Here is a 15,813-nt window from a genome sequence, read left to right as displayed (position 1 = left end):
GGGGGGGGGGGGGGAGAGGGGGTGTTACTTTATGCATTATGCTCCCTACTCTAGTCTATGTGACATCTGTCTAATCACATCCTTGGAAGTGCAAATGAGTTGCTGGATGAATTCTTCGAAGTCTCTTTTTCCCTTTTAGCATCGATCAGAGAGGTTCCATGGTGTGTGTTTTTTGCCAATGATATTATTCCTGGTGGATAAGATATTAGCATGGATTAACGATAAGTTGGAGTTGTGGAGATCTACCTTGGAATCAAGAGGCCCTAAGATAAATAGAATGAAGATGGAGTATATGCTGTGTAACTTTAGTCTCATAAGGACGGATACAAAGTGGTGGAACTTCAAGAGAGAGGTGCATTTGTAGTGTTGTGTGACCATAAACAATGACTAGATATCTGGGGTCAACCATTAACAAGGAAGGTGATGTAGAAAATGACGTTCCTCACAGAATTAAAGTAGGATGGATGAAGTGGAGAGGTTCATTTGCAATGTTGTGTGACCGACGTATTCGTCTAAAGTTTAAGGGAAAATTCTACAGGATAGTTGCAAGACTGGCTATTATATATGGGGCGGAACATTAGATAGTCAAAAAGCTTAACATAGATAAGCTTAGTGTAGTAGAGATGAGGATGTTGAGGTGGATGTGTGGCAAGAGTAGGAAAAATAGAATAAGGAATGACTTAGTTAGAGCTGATTTGGGAGTGGCCCCGATTCAGGACAAGCTTCGAGAATGTTGTTTGAGGTGGCATGGATATGTTCAACGGAGGCTTTGGGATGCCCCTCTAAGGAGGACTGATTAGATCCAGATGGAAGGAGCTAAAAGAGCTAGAGCCAGGCCTAAAATATAGATGATGTTGTAAGGAAAGACATGCAGAGGTTAAGTCTTGACTCTAGTATGACCTCAAACAGAGCTGTTTGGAGGCAAAGATCCATATAGCCAACCGCTTTTAGGTGGGATGTTCCTTTCTCTATTTTTGTTCTTACCCTCTCTTGAATCCATGTATGCGACCCCATTTAGTTGGGACAATGCTGAGTTGTTGTTGTTGTAGGAGAGAGTTTCTCTGGACATAATTCCCTACCTTTTTCTTTACTTTCCTTTTACTCAATGACACTTGAAATGATTTTTGTTTCACTTAATTCAAACATTTCCTAATGAATGATTTGGGGGACCTTTCAATAATGAACTAGCTTTATTCTTGAAAGTTTGTGAGCATAGCGTCGGTTCTATTTCACTATGTACCTCTGTTAACGTATAATTATTTTCATTCAGTTATTTAGTTGTTTCAATGGGGCTTCAAGTACTGTGGAGCTTGGGACTTGCATGTCTTGATCTTTATGCTTTGAGGATGAAGAGAAACCTTCAGAATCCTCTCCTGCTGAGCCTGTTTGTGGTTGGTGACTGGGTAACAGCTTTTGCTCCTAAACTTAAATACTTTTGCAATTTCCATATTTAGAAATGCATTAGCATCTTAGCTTCAAACTCTGGAAAGATGCAATACCTGAATACATGATATTTGCAGGAAAATTTTGTGGGATTCAAGGTTTGCCGTTTATTTTGATTGTATATTTTTCCTCATTTTTTGGATCTCATGTATGCTGTATTCTATGAGAGGTGGGACCATTTTTGGTACCCTTTGTTTTTTTTTCCAAGAAACTATTTCATGAGAACCAAAGTTCCTATGTAAGATTCCAAGTAGTGATGGATTTGCATTTATGGGCAGCTGATTTGAATTTTTAATATACTTCTCATTTTTTGAATAACAGTTTTGTCAGAGACATACATTACTGGCCACCATGGACCAGTCACAGGTGGCACGAAATTTGTTTAGTGGATGAGGAAAGGATAGTGTACATTATTAGTATGACAAGATTGAAATGATGAAATGGACAAAAAATATCTCAGCCTTGATTGGAGGAAAGGTCTGGTTTGAATATGGAATGTTAAGCAGTGGCATACTAGATGAAAATAGTGATGAAATAGGTCTGATAGGGGGGACACAAAAAAATAGGAAGCGGAAAGGAGGTGCATGATCCAGATTGGTTTAATTTTCAGATATAAAGAGGAAGGAAAATAAAGTTGACAAAGTTGGATTAATTAAAGCCTTTAAGAAATTAACAGTTTGTGTATAAAAAAATGGACCATTGAGATTAAACAGAAAAGTCAAGATGCTAAGATTAATATTGCCTATGTGACATTGAATTTTTGCCAAATAGATGGTAATCAGTGCTCTTAAAGAATAGGTGGATATTAGGGAAACCAAATTGGGAGTAAAGTTTAGTAAGATCCATATTAAAGGAGTACAAGGTGGATCACTCATTTAAGCACATGAGCTCTCTGGAAATTAAGGTCTCCTCATGCTGCAAATGCATGTTGTGATGAAACCTGAACTTAAAAACCAGGACCTGTGAAGAAGAAGAGAAGTGAAGAGACTGCCGCAAGAAGGAGAGAGAGTTCATAACTAGCGCCAGCCCCCTCCCCATTGTATACATAGATAACCAAGTACAATACCGGAAGGACTAGAAGACTCTTCTGTCCTTGCGGTAGTAGAAGACAACTTAAACAATAACTAGAAACAAAACTAAAACTAACTACCGCAGGGTACAACTATAATACGCCTGCTATACATACATATACATAACTTAACACTCCCCCTCTAGCTAGAGCATATAAATCACCCATGCCCAGCTTGAAACAGCCTTCCGGAAAGCAGGACTAAACAAGAGCTTGGTAAACATAACCCAATTGATCTGCAGAAGAAACAAAAGGAATACTGGGAAAAGAAGCCTTCATTACTCCATGTGAAACCTTTGGCTAGTTAATTTATTGGCATTTGTGTCATTTTCCCCGGGTCCTCAAATAGTTGTAATATAAGAATATTCCAGAGTGACTGGACAACAGAATGAGAGCTTTGCATGCTATGCTGAATATCTGAATTTCCTTCTTTTTCAAGCAAAGAAGCTTTCATTACTCTTTATGAGCAGAAATCTCCTAGTGCACATAGGCTTGTTGGAAAGATTGTCATTTACTCGATTTGTTCAGATAGCTGAAAGTCATTTTGTTATTTTCTAGACTCTAAATGCAAAACTGTCCATAGGTTGTTCAAGATGAGACACTGAAGACCTGCTTTTCATTCAGAACCTGCTATGCTTTATCTACAATATTTCAGGTCATTGTGAAGTGGGTTTAGTGTCTTATTTCTGAAGTTAGTTAATAGTGGTTCTTTTTTATCCCCGTGTTCTTATGAGGTACTCAGCACAATGCAGCTTTACATGGTATTTAACTGCTTTTGGCTGCCATGAATCATTTTATACTGGATGAATTCTGTCCTGCCAGTTACAATGTTATACAGAATTGTCTATCAGAAACCTGCTGAGATTGTGGCCATCTATTTGTTGTTTTTGGTTATAAATTTTACAAAATCTGGTATATTTTAATGAATTAAAATACAGGTGACAGCAACTCTATCACTTGCAGCAGCAAGCTCATCAGCGGGGGTGACAGTTCTGTATGCAAGGGACTTGGATTTCTGCAGGGTACAAGCTGAACTCCCCTGTAGCAGATTTCAAATCTCCGTAGCTCTGGCTTTTGTGACATGGTTCCTCGTTGCCATTTCTTATATCGTCATGTTTTGGCTAGTGGCCTCTATTTGAGAGATGAGTAATCTCTCTCATTGTTCACATTCTCATACACACTGAATGGAGTTTTCCATGTGAAGTTTATTATTTCTGTAAAGTTCACTCTTTCGCAGCAATTGTATTGCTTCTATAGCATACAATTGTTTCAAGTGGTGGTCAAATTTCCTGCTTAAGTTATTCCCCTCGTTTCTTCAAGCTGTTGACTTCAAGTGTCTTACCCAAAGGCAGCTTAGGATCCCGTTTGGTTGCGGTGAGGTTGGGTCGGAATGTTGGAGGATTAGATCCAAATATTGCTTTTCACTGTTTTCAGTGAAAGTTGAATGGTTCTCATTCAACCTTGGTATGATTTGGTCCATACGATTGTGGGGTCAATATTGGGCTTGTGGGACTAATCAGGCCGAAAGCCTAGAATTAGATACCTATCTTTAGCAAAAAGAAAAAAAAACCACATATTGTATAGTTTTGATGTAGTTATAGTAAAACGAAGTAAAGTTATACATTTCTGTTTCTTGGCATGTTTGGTTGGTTTTTGAAGAGGGTAGGGTGGGAAGTTGACCGCACATTTTCTTCAAAATCCCATCAAATTTTATAGGATTTTTGAAAAGGTTGGGGTGAAGGGGGACAAAAGGAAGATGAGAAGTATGTATGACAACAAGCCTTTTTCCCCCTAGGCATCCAAACATTCTAAGCTTAAAAAATCCGGACAACTTTCCTTCACTTCTCACCCCCCTAATTCCTTGCCAACATAACGTGACATAAAAATACCTCTAAAAATTGGTTCTTAGGGTTTGTCCTCTGCCTCTTTCACTCGCTTTCAATCTACCACTCTTTTCTTTTCCTTTTCTCCCCATCTCACAGGAGGATGAGGACCTTTCTTTTAAGTTTTATCTAATTCATTAAGCCCTTCTGGTGTTTCCTATACCACGAGCAGTTATCACTTCATTGTTACAGGCACTGACGCCTTGACCTTAAGCTTTAGTTCAGGGCAAAGGAAGACTGGAAAAATCCCGTCAGATTGTACCAAAACAAAAGAATGTTTTAGTCACATTCCACTTCTGCTTCCACATAATACTCATGTTCTCTCTTCACCCCCCCCCCCCCCACCCCTCTCCTCCCCCCTTCAAGAAGTATACCACGTTCACGTCCCATTACTAAGAATAAATTTGAGTGATGGAAAAAGAATCTGAGAGCAACCACCTCAATGATAATTTATATCTACACACTGAACATCTTATTTCATGGCATTACATTGACCAACCACACCATGTAATTCACAAAGATCACTATTAACTTTTACAATTATGAAAGCAACCCCACCTCCCCACCCCCCCCCCTCCCCCCCAAAAAAAAAAAGAAGGAAGCGAACGAACTTCTACATTTCTCAAAGAAAGAACTATAAACACTAGTCTGATATAAACTGCGTGCTCACCCTCACATGACTATCTCTGGCTTCAGAATGCTACTCTTGATCTCCTTGTGAGGCAGGACTACACCCCCATTGCTGTAGATTTCATCACAAACATGAACATCTTCTCCGAGAATAGTCATATTTTCAACACGAGCCCACTGCCCAATGGTGGAGTGCCAACCAATGATGCTGCTGGAGATGCATGCATGCTTTCTAATACGAACCCCTCTCATCACTGTACAACGTGAGAGTCTGACACCTGATTCGACTACACATCCCGGTCCAATGGCAACGTCTGGCCCTATCAGGCAGCCCTCTCCGATGACAGCACTCTCGTCTACCAGAACATTTCCAACTATATGAGACCCAGAGGCCAACTTTGATGAGGATTTCTTCCGCAAGGAGTCCAGGTAGAGTCTCAGTCCGGTAATGTAATCCCTTGGTTGTCCAACATCCATCCAGAATCCAGGAAGGACCATTGCATAGAGCTTCTGCTCCACTGCAATCTTGGGGAACACTTCTTTCTCAATTGATGTAGGCCTCAGTTCTATACGATCAAGAACAGATGGGTTCAAGAGGTAAATCCCAGCATTGATCTTGTTACCCACAAATAATTTTGGCTTTTCTACAAATTTTTCAACTTTCCCTGTTGAATCTTCCATAACCACGACACCATATTTGGATGGCTCATCCACCTATTGAATTGGGAGTGACAAATAAATATGGGGAAGAGTAATCATTTACCTGTATCTTGAGGTACTATAAGAAGCATTAGAACCCCAATAATAGGAAACATATTGATTTCATTCTAAAATGCTTACATGGAGACAACAGGTGGGAGAAAAAGAGAAGTATGAATAACAGAAAATTCAAGTTACCTTGGTTACCATAATGGAAGCCTCGCCTCCATGGCCTTTGTGAAAGTCAATCATTTCTTTGAGGGGATACTCACTGATAACGTCACTGTTGAGGACAAAAAATGGCTCAGCAGAACCATCAATCAATTTCTCCCTAGCCAAAGCCAGAGGACCAGCAGTTCCAAGTGGTTCAGTCTCCTGTGAGCAGGTGATCTTAATCCCAAGCTTTGTCTCAAAATCCTTCAAGAAGTTTAGCATCACCTGCACCAAAAATAAATAAATAAATAACCACCACAAGTGCACCCCATGATTTAGAAAAAAAAAAGACTATTAAAAGCCATTGTTGATTGGGACTTGTGGTCTATCACCTCTGGTTGGTAATTGATGGCCAAAACCACTTCAGTAACTCCAATAGCCTTCAGAGCTTCTATCTGAGATAAAATCAAGGATCATGGTGAACAAACAAAACTTGGAAGTGATAAAAACAATTATACAATAGCAAAGAGGAAATTTCTAGTCTTTCTTCAAAGATGCAGGCTTCTCTTCATTCACACTCAATTGGGACCCCCAAGGACCCTGAGTTCCACTTGAATTTAGAATTCCTGAGAGACTTTGATGTCGATAAGTCACTTGGGCTTATTTTATTGCAAATAAGCCTTGGGTTGTGTTATGTATGTGTTGGGCCTTTGATCCCATGGGTTTTCTTTGAAATGGGTCACTTTAATGAATCTAAAATATGGGTAGAAGGTAGGAAAACGGGATTTAATTCATTAGTTTAATTAGTTGTTATTTAATTCAATAAAAGCCCATTAGGCCATTGGTTGGTTTTAAAGTTATATAGGGACTATTAGTTAGTTAGTCCTACTCCATGTTGGAGTCATAAAGTCAAGTCCTAGTCTTATTTTGAATTCCTAGTTATAGTAGGAGTGTCTAGTTCTCTTTCAAACTAGCTCCTAGTCATATTATGATTGTAAACTTCCCCTCTATAAATAAAAATGCATATGTACTGTTATTGGAGAGATTTTTTGAATGAAAAAAAGTTTGCAACTAAATGCAAACTGAGATGATTGTGGGTGAGAAGCCCAGGCTAAGATAGCCACTTCCTTTATTCTCTTTCACCCTTCTCAACCCCTCATCTGTTTTATTCTTCTTTTCTATTTTATTTTGTCCTTTATTTATAGTTCTTATTTACTGCTACTGTGAGCATATAAGACCTGCCAGAAACACTGGAAATCAAAATCGGCCATCTTGGAATCTTGGATTTTTGAGACCTGCGAACTCTCTCCTCTTACCTATTCTGAGATCTGATTGGAGGGCTACTGTTGGGAGGTGTTCAGGGGTGCTATAGGACCAATTGGTTCGCTTCTTGACTCTGTCCAAGTCGTTCAGATTGCTGGTTCTGCAGAATCTTCTCAGTTTCTCTCTCCTAGGTCAGAAAATCATGAAAGCTTGTAACTTCACAATCAGCTGTCAGAGTTCTCTCAAGTTTAAGGGTTTTTGTACCCTCTGTAGGGACTATCTAAGCCCAAGAGTGCAACTTAATCGGACTCCTACAAACCTGGCCGCACCTCTCTCGCTCTCCAGCTCTATAGGTCTTTCTCTCTCCTATAGGATTGGGTTTTGAGCTGGTTTTGCTTCTATATGAGTATTGTATCTTTGAGGATTTATTTGATGGTATTATTTCTTTGTTTCTTGCTCATATTTGTATTGTTTGGGGTTATAAATTGCTGGGGTAGTTTCTTGTGATCTACTCCTGCATTAGACTTTGGGATCAACCAATGGCCACTATATAACAGAATTCTAGCCTTATAAATGTGTCATGTAGTATAACTTGGGACCATGCTATAGAGATATCTTCTATACCAACGCCACCAAATACAAACCCTTAAGGGAGAGAGGAGAGAGAAGGGATTCAAACCATGCAATCTACTCAAGTTTGCATGCTATATTTGAACCACCTCACAGAAAGTTGAGAAGCCAGCATATATCTCTCCATAACAAAATAGACAGGGCAGGAATAAAGTAAAACCCATAAAGGTATTAGAACTAAGACCTGATGCAGAATCATAGGTTTGTTAGCAAAATCAACCAGTGGCTTTGGGACACTAAGTGTCAATGGCCTCAACCGTGTTCCAAATCCTCCAACAAGAATAAGTGCCTTCATCTTGAAAGTCCCTGCGTTTCCTGTCACCCAACAAATCAGATTCTAAGAAGCAGTTCATCACAAATCAAATGAGAACAAAATCTCAGTAATGGATTCCCAAATGTATCTATGTAATCATTTTGTATTTGTCCATGCCAAGAGAAGAGACCCTCTCTTTCATGAGCATTGACATTTTTTAACCTAAAACAATGATAAATGGTTTGCTTTTGTTGGCCTATAGCAAAGCTGTCGAGCCTTAATGGACGGGTGTTGAATTGAACGTGACATGAAGTCACCAGATGCAAGGAGCAGGAAAGAATGCTAGTCCAGGATAGGAACAAGCGACAAAGGACACTGGGAATTTAAAGATGTTATAAAATATAAATCACCAAAAGACTTATCCAGTTGTCATTGGATGAGAAGCAATTCTATAACAGAAGTGGGACCAGTAATGTGCATGTTTTCATCTGAAACAAGTACACAAACTCAAACAAAAATAGAATGTATTTCTAAATGCAATCTATAAACCACTTGAAGGGTTGCCTGTTGCATCATCTTACAGGACATGGAGACCAAACTAAAATTGAACGGTGGGTTGTCAACAACTTGAAATTGGGGCAGATATTGGGACTAATAAATGTTTCACCAGTGCTCCTTTTCTGTTTGCTGAAGATTGAAATGGGGAGTACACTTTCCACAAAAGACATGCTTCCATAATAACCGAACCCGTAGCTCCAAGAACATCATTTATGGCTATGATTGGAAGAAGTAAACACCAACTTCCAATTATGTCTTGAAATTATAAACAAATAAATAACCAAAACAACTCTACCAGGATTTTATCAATGAAAATATCCGTGATACACAGTTAAGGAAGTTTACATGCACCAGAAACCACCATTCTAAGCAAAGACATAAGGGTTGTCACAGATTGATGAGCTCAGCAAGCAGACTAGAATACATTGAAAAATCAAATACATCACCCAAACAGAATAATGACACCATATAACAGCTTTGAGGGAACATTCAAAATCAAACTCTCATTCTCCCTTCAAGATAGAGCATTAAGCGCCAAAAAGATCCAACAAATCCTAACAAGGTGAAATCGAAGAAACTGTGCAATTATCAACTATAATAAAATAATGAAAATTTCAAGGTTGATCGATTGTCTCATTGCAATAAATAACACAACAGCTACCCACTTTGCAGGATTCTTCGTGAGATCTAAATAGGAAGAGAGCCAAGAAGACAACAAATTTGCATATTTAGACATTGAAAGGGGGTTCATGGGCCAAAGGACCAGGAGAGAGGTCCGGGGCCGCTACAAAGCATTGCATTATATGGACATACATCCAACAGTCCGGAGTGCAACCCAAGGCAAGCAGAAGCACCCGTAATCTGATTCAGTTTTTTTCTCAACGTATAAAAAGCAGAGGGAGAAGATCGTGACCTGTTAATCTAGCAGAGAATTACGCTTGAACACATCTTCCCCCCACCCCACCCCCCACCCCCAAAAAAAAAAAACCCACTTGTGCTTGAATACAAAGTATTCGGAGCAATGCCTGCTTACCGAATTTAAATCTTTGCAACTGTAGAGATATTACAGAGAAGAGGCAACACTAAGTGAGATTAGTAAGCAATCTACTGCAGCTACTACGTTCAAACCAAAGTCTGGTAGATTATAGGACACTATGAAACCATTAGATGCTTTGATCCCTTCTCAGAAAATACCCACAACTGTTCAAGATCGAAATCAAGCCCTGTCTGGAAGGATCTAATTTCCAACCAACGCTCAGGAGTTTTTTATCCTCTACTCACAAATCTTGAAAACCCTGAAACACTAATCAACCCATCATTATGAGGTCTGATTTCCATCACCTTTTTCAATGAGGGAGAGAACTTAACCTCGAGTATAAAAATTTTTGAAGGGGAAATGTGGGCTGGAGAGTAGAGATGGAACGGAAAAAAAAGATGAATCCCAGAAAACCTCCAGAAGACTCTTAATTTTCCATCTCTTTCGCACAAAAGAACTCTATATAACACTCTTAACATCCAACAATTAGTAACAGCCAATCACCCAAGATCTTCTTCGAAAAATGCGGGATCAACAATACATCAAGACATTGATCTGACAAATTTTTCCAAAGAAAACAAAGAAAATGAAGAACTTACACGGAAATTCGATCGGAATTTAGACGGGAAATGGGATTCCGGCCCCTTTCCCGACAACGATCTGAACTTTTGTAAACGAACCGTGAGCTGCTCGAACGGTTACTGTTGAGCCGAGAACTTTATCCAAATATATATATATATATATATATATATGAGAACGAAACGAGCGGATTTGAAAATTTTAGAATTTTTTTAAACAAATTAATAAATCGACCTTTGACGTCCGCGTTGAGCAAGGCTTTGCCCCAAGGGAGTCTGGATCGTGTCGGGATTCGGCAAAAAGGAAATTATTGATATGCCTCAGCCATTTCTTTTCTTTGGAATCTTATTTATTGGCGAAGGTAACCCATCCACGAGGGCCAACGAGATAGGTAATCAGTCTCTTGCGTCTTCGTCACTGATTGTGATACTTCATTTGTCAAATTGTAGTATTTTATTATCAAAATAGCATATTCGGTGGACGAGATTACTGCATATGTGAGATTTGGAGGGGTGAGAAATATATAGTCTTACACGCTTACTTCAAGAATTTACTTCAAGAATGTCTAAAAATTGTTTCAACCACTTGATCATTAGGTCGTAATATTCATATAATATCTTAATTTCTCAATTCAAATTTGGTTTAAATTGAAATAACTTGTTGAAACAAATGAAGTTGGAAAACAATCTTATGAAGATATAGGTTTACAATGTTAGATTTAGCACCTCTCAATCCATTTTATACAACTCGAAAAAGAAACCTATGGTAGGTAATTTTACATGACTTATCAAGACACGTGATTATAATTAGGGTTTTACTGATTCTGTATGATCTAGTTTCAAATCAAATGAACTTTTACTTTTCAAAATCAAGATCGAATTGTAATTTTTGGATTCAATTTTGTTCTTGAAGTGACACCCATAATACAAGAACCCCAAGGGGTTAGCGCAGTTAACTTGGAGGGGACACAGTACTTCGACTTAAGAAGTGAGGTCCCGTGATCAAACCTTCGCCGTTGCACCTAACTTCTTGGGGCCACCGCACAAGAGTTTCTGTCTTGGGCTGACCTGGTCCTATGTAAGCGATATCACAGTGACCCCAAGGACTAGTCAGGTCAAAGATCCGGACATCCTGAGTATAAAAAAAAAAACCTTAATACAAGATTATTTTTTGCATGTTTAAACACTAAGTTTAATTATCAACTTCAATAATTAATCCACTTTTGATATCGGACTGAATCCAATATAAAAAACCATTTTTTTGACCCAAAAAAAAGCAAAAAACTATTTTTGACCATATAACTCATTCGATACCAATACTTAAATCCATAGTTGATCGTCCATTGCAATTGATGTAATGACTTTCTCTACAATAAATTCAGAGATACCGTAAAAATGAAAAAGAGATTATTCCATCTCCCATTAGATACTTTAGAAATTTGTTTTACCTTACATCTCCATTTTCTATGATTAAAATGTTCATGCTCAACAAAACCATGGAAAGTGTATTCATGTTTATATTTAGATGAAGTTGTAATACATATAAATTTTAGGCATATAATGACATTAGCGTTTAAAGGACAGAATGTCTTATATAGATGTAGATCTGTTGGCATGTGTTTATATGTATCTCTTTTGTTATTATTTTTTACCTATTTGTTCATTTCTTTCTTTTTAATTAATTTCTATTCTCTATGATAATAGCTTGGGTGTACAATGTAGATGGCTTTTGTGAGATGTGAAGGTAATTGATAAGCAGAGATAAAAGATTTAGAATAACAAAGTGATTGATTGTCTTTCAAAGATTAATATTGACAAGAGAATGATATGGTATTTTTTTTTTTTTAAATCTTATTAACAAAATTGAAAATAATGACTTCTTTTGTGGGTTAAAAAAAATGAAAATAATGCCGTTTGTCGTATTGGTAGATTTGGAGGGAATTGAATGGATGATTATTCTCCTTATTAAAAAAAATAAAAAAAAAAAAAAAAAAGGAAGTCATTGATTATTGTTAAGGTTCATTTTTGTTGAATAATGTTGCTTCATATAAGTTGTTGAGATTGTCTTTTCAAGATTAATTGACAAGGGATTGATATGGTTTTTTTTTTTGTAATCTTATTAACAAATTGAAATATATGACTTCTTTTTGGGTAAAAAAAATGAAATAATGCCGTTTGCGCTTGGTATATTTGAGGGGAATTAATGGTTGATTATTACTTCTTATAAAAAAAAAAAAAAGAAAAAGGAAGATGATTATTGTTAAGTCATTTTTGGAATATGTTGCTTCATATAAGTTGTGTCCCCCCCCCCTGCCCCTCCTTCCTTCCTTTTTCTTCTAATGAATGATTTCAAATTTAAAATGGGTGGGAGAAAAGAAATATAAGAAGTCAATTTTTTCTTGCCTTACCAATCCATATATAATAATGGAGAAATTAAGGATGCAATCAAACCGTTTCATAGATATGCTTTCTAATTATGGTCACGATGATATAAATGTCTCATGGAGAAAAGTTATTTCCACAACTGTCGTTATATAATTATATAGACATGTTGTTAGCATCATCATTTAATTAGTTTATAAATTTCATGTCAAATCTATTTTTCGAACATAAATATAAGAATATATGAAAATTTAATTTTGTTGGCTTTCTTACTTTTTTTTATTAAAATACAAACAAAAAAGTCTTAACATTGTTATTAATGGATTATACAATAGGAAATAAGCCTCAAAATTTGACGTGTGGTTAATTCAAAGTGACCCATTCCCATAATTCTATCCAATGGTTAATTTCACCAAATGAACCCTTCCATGTGGTTGATGTTAGGCCTCAACATTTAGAAAAACTTAGCCTTTTATATAAAGTTTCCTCTTTTAGTCTTCTTTTAATATTGCATAATCTATGGATCTTAGAATTTTGTATGTAAATGAACTTTAGTATCACAGCTCACTTCCAACGGACTTAATTGTCATCTTCTTTGATAAAATTAGAAGTTTTAGCTCACTTCCATGTGGTGGTATTAGGGCTTTATGGCAACACCTATTGTTAGCTTCATTCTAATTAGTTTTTAGTGTGGAAGAATATCTCAAATCACAGCAATAGCGTTGCAGATAACGGTAACTTTCACATGGGGTTTCACTAGGGGTGTCAAATGGTGCGGTTTTGGTTGGTTCGGTTTCAATTCGGGTTTACATTTTGATAAGGTGAAACCAAAACCGCACCGGATAGGAATAAGGTGAAATCAGAATCATTTTCATCTGGTTTCGGTTTTAGCGGTTTTTAATCCATTTTTGTTATTCGGATCACAACCGGTTTACATGGGGTTAATAGGGTCATTTTAGAAAATGGTTTGCATCCTACAACTAGTGTGAATCCTACATATATTAAATTTCCTAAAGAGTTAAGACAATATGCATTTATTTTGCCAATGACAATATACCTTATATGTAAAAGACTGCACATATTATAACTAATTAACTATGATCCTAGAATTAGAAAATCAAGAAGTGTGATTGTATGAAAGTGAAGCTCCCTTCTCGTTTAGTACTTTTTTTTTTTTTTTGTTTCCTTCCCTATTTTCGTAGAGATCCATCGAAATTCAAAACACTATAAGTATTTAATACTAGGTGCCGGTTAACCATCAGTTTTTCTGTTCGGCTCGGTTCCAAATCATAATTATGGCTGATAAAACCAAAACCGGATCAATTTACTATGGTGCGGTTCGATTCGGTTGCAACCGATTGATTTCAATTCCAATAAACAGTTTCAATTTTATATTGACACTCTTAGGTTTCACATTGGGTATAAGAGATCAAACAAATAATTAAAAAAAAAAAAATTGGATTTTTTACATCAACCTCCCCTGTCGTTTGCCAAAATTACATAATCCCCATTGAAAATTGAAAAATTACATTTAAACCCACAAAGTTGACACCGTTAGCATCTTATTTGGATTAAGCCGTTAAGTTCATTGAAAATTTTTGAAAACCCGAAATTGCCGTTTTTATCTTCAACCCAAAAACTCACACTTACATTTGCTTTTGTTCGCAGATACTCCCATCGGTTTCCTCTGCAGATACTCAACTCTCAGGCAGTGAGTTCATCACCATCCCTTTCCAACAAAGGCTCCTCGTACACGATGGTATACTTCGCGTTTGCTACCGGCAAAGTATTCTCTGTAGGTGACTTCTTGTATGAACTCAGGCTTTTGAAACCCATCTTTTTTCCCAAATTGGGATCTTCTCAAGGCAATGGGCGAGAGACGAAGAAAGCGATCACCACCACATAGACGAAGATGAGGAGGAAAAGGATGAAGGAACCGAGAGGGAAGAAGTTCATTGCATCGAATGGGGTGACCATTACAGTACCTCGAGCTCCAATTCCAAATCCGACAACAAAGAGGGCGAGAGAGACTGAGATGAGAGATCAGAGATTGGTTATATATCTAATTTTGGATCTTCATTTCACACTGAGACCACGGCGAAGCCGAATTATACAGCAATGGGGAAATTTGAGAAATCTGATGATGCTAGATTGCCGATTAGTTGGAATGTTGGTGGCGGTGGACAGATCTCAGACATGAAAAAGGCTCTCCCTGTAATTCTGGCAGGTCAAGCTTGAGGGACTGAAAGGGTATGGAGTTGCCCAGAATGGATTTCACTTCCTTTAGCTTCTTGCGTTTCCGGTGACGAAGGTTATCAGACGCGTCAATACAGCACTTGATGTCGCTGTCGTCCTCGCCATCATCTCTCTCGTCCAGAGAGTCCTCCTAAGATCAGTAGATTCATTTGCTTTGCTTGATAAACCCTAAATTTAACTTACTCTTCAATTGTCTGAAACTTTGATCGAGTTGAGCTTTTCCTGTCTCGAGTAGTTCAGATACCGAATCACCAGCATCAATAGCTTTCTCTAACTCTGTGCTACTAAATATTAACATCAAAATATATAGAGAACTTTGAAAAAAAAAGTTAAACCACTCCTAAAAAATGGAAGAGAGTTCATATTCATACTCATGTATTTGCTTTTACTTAATGGAACTTTTTGATACTAATTAAAAAATAAAAAAATAAATAAATAATCTATTGATGTGAAATTTGAGTTTTTCGTGACATTCCAAGCGTTAGAGAGGATCTAGACCTGGATCCGGAGATCCAGATCCCTATCGTTCATTGGAGCGAAGCTTGAAGAAGAAGAAGAAGGGGGTAATTTTGTCTTTTTGCATTCTAAAACTAACACTAGTCTAACAGTATCAACTTTGTGGGTTTAAATGTAATTTTTTGATTTTCAAGGGGGATTATTTAATTTTGACAAACGACAGGGGAGATTGATGTAAATCACCCTAAAAAAATTTATAAAAGGACAGCAATGGCATATCGGTGTGTGAAAAATGTTTTCCCTCGTTTATATTATATGTAAGGGGAAAAGTTTGGGCAAAATTGCAAGAAAACGTTTTCCTTCGTGATAAAACAAAATTTACTTTACGTTTCTTATACGAATACATATATTGGTTAATGAGAATAAATAAAAAAAATCCTCCTAATCACATGGTGATGATTTGGCTTTTAATGTAATTAATTAGTGATGATTATGAAGCATGCCTCATTCATTATTTAAAAAAA

At 37.2% G+C, this 15,813-nt stretch overlaps 2 protein-coding genes across 3 annotated transcripts in view; one reads left to right on the top strand and one right to left on the bottom strand.

Annotated features, from left to right (window-relative positions):
• Window positions 1-3,809, top strand: part of LOC122058319 (CASP-like protein 5B2) — a 7,908-nt gene extending 4,099 nt beyond the window's left edge. For both annotated transcript variants that reach the window (XM_042620947.1, XM_042620948.1), the window contains 2 exons: window positions 1,271-1,403; window positions 3,451-3,809. In XM_042620947.1, the coding sequence (XP_042476881.1) occupies window positions 1,271-1,403; window positions 3,451-3,651 (334 nt within the window). In that variant the 3' untranslated portion in view covers window positions 3,652-3,809. The remainder of the gene's footprint in view (window positions 1-1,270; window positions 1,404-3,450) is intronic.
• Window positions 3,810-4,820: 1,011 nt separating this feature from the next.
• Window positions 4,821-10,418, bottom strand: LOC122057042 (mannose-1-phosphate guanylyltransferase 1-like). Its single transcript, XM_042619032.1, has 5 exons — window positions 10,217-10,418; window positions 7,955-8,085; window positions 6,270-6,332; window positions 5,923-6,162; window positions 4,821-5,739 (listed from the first exon to the last, which is right to left on the bottom strand). Exons 2-5 carry the CDS (start codon window positions 8,063-8,065, stop codon window positions 5,068-5,070), a joined length of 1,086 nt encoding a protein of 361 aa, XP_042474966.1. The 5' UTR covers window positions 8,066-8,085; window positions 10,217-10,418; the 3' UTR covers window positions 4,821-5,067.
• Between the last annotated feature and the right edge of the window lie 5,395 nt (window positions 10,419-15,813).

Source organism: Macadamia integrifolia, chromosome 12 (genome assembly GCF_013358625.1).
Source record: "Macadamia integrifolia cultivar HAES 741 chromosome 12, SCU_Mint_v3, whole genome shotgun sequence".
Lineage (NCBI taxonomy): Eukaryota > Viridiplantae > Streptophyta > Magnoliopsida > Proteales > Proteaceae > Macadamia > Macadamia integrifolia.
Note: the sequence above shows the minus strand (reverse complement) of the source record. Positions and strands in the feature narration are given on the sequence as shown.

Excerpts from the sequence above, each read along its gene's own strand:
- LOC122057042 (XM_042619032.1), bottom strand. The coding sequence starts at position 8,065 with ATGAAGGCACTTATTCTTGTTGGAGGATTTGGAACACGGTTGAGGCCA. Across the intron at positions 6,333-7,954 it reads AACCTATGATTCTGCATCAG|ATAGAAGCTCTGAAGGCTAT; the intron begins GTCTTAGTTCTA and ends ATTTTATCTCAG. Across the intron at positions 5,740-5,922 it reads CTTCCATTATGGTAACCAAG|GTGGATGAGCCATCCAAATA; the intron begins GTAACTTGAATT and ends CCAATTCAATAG.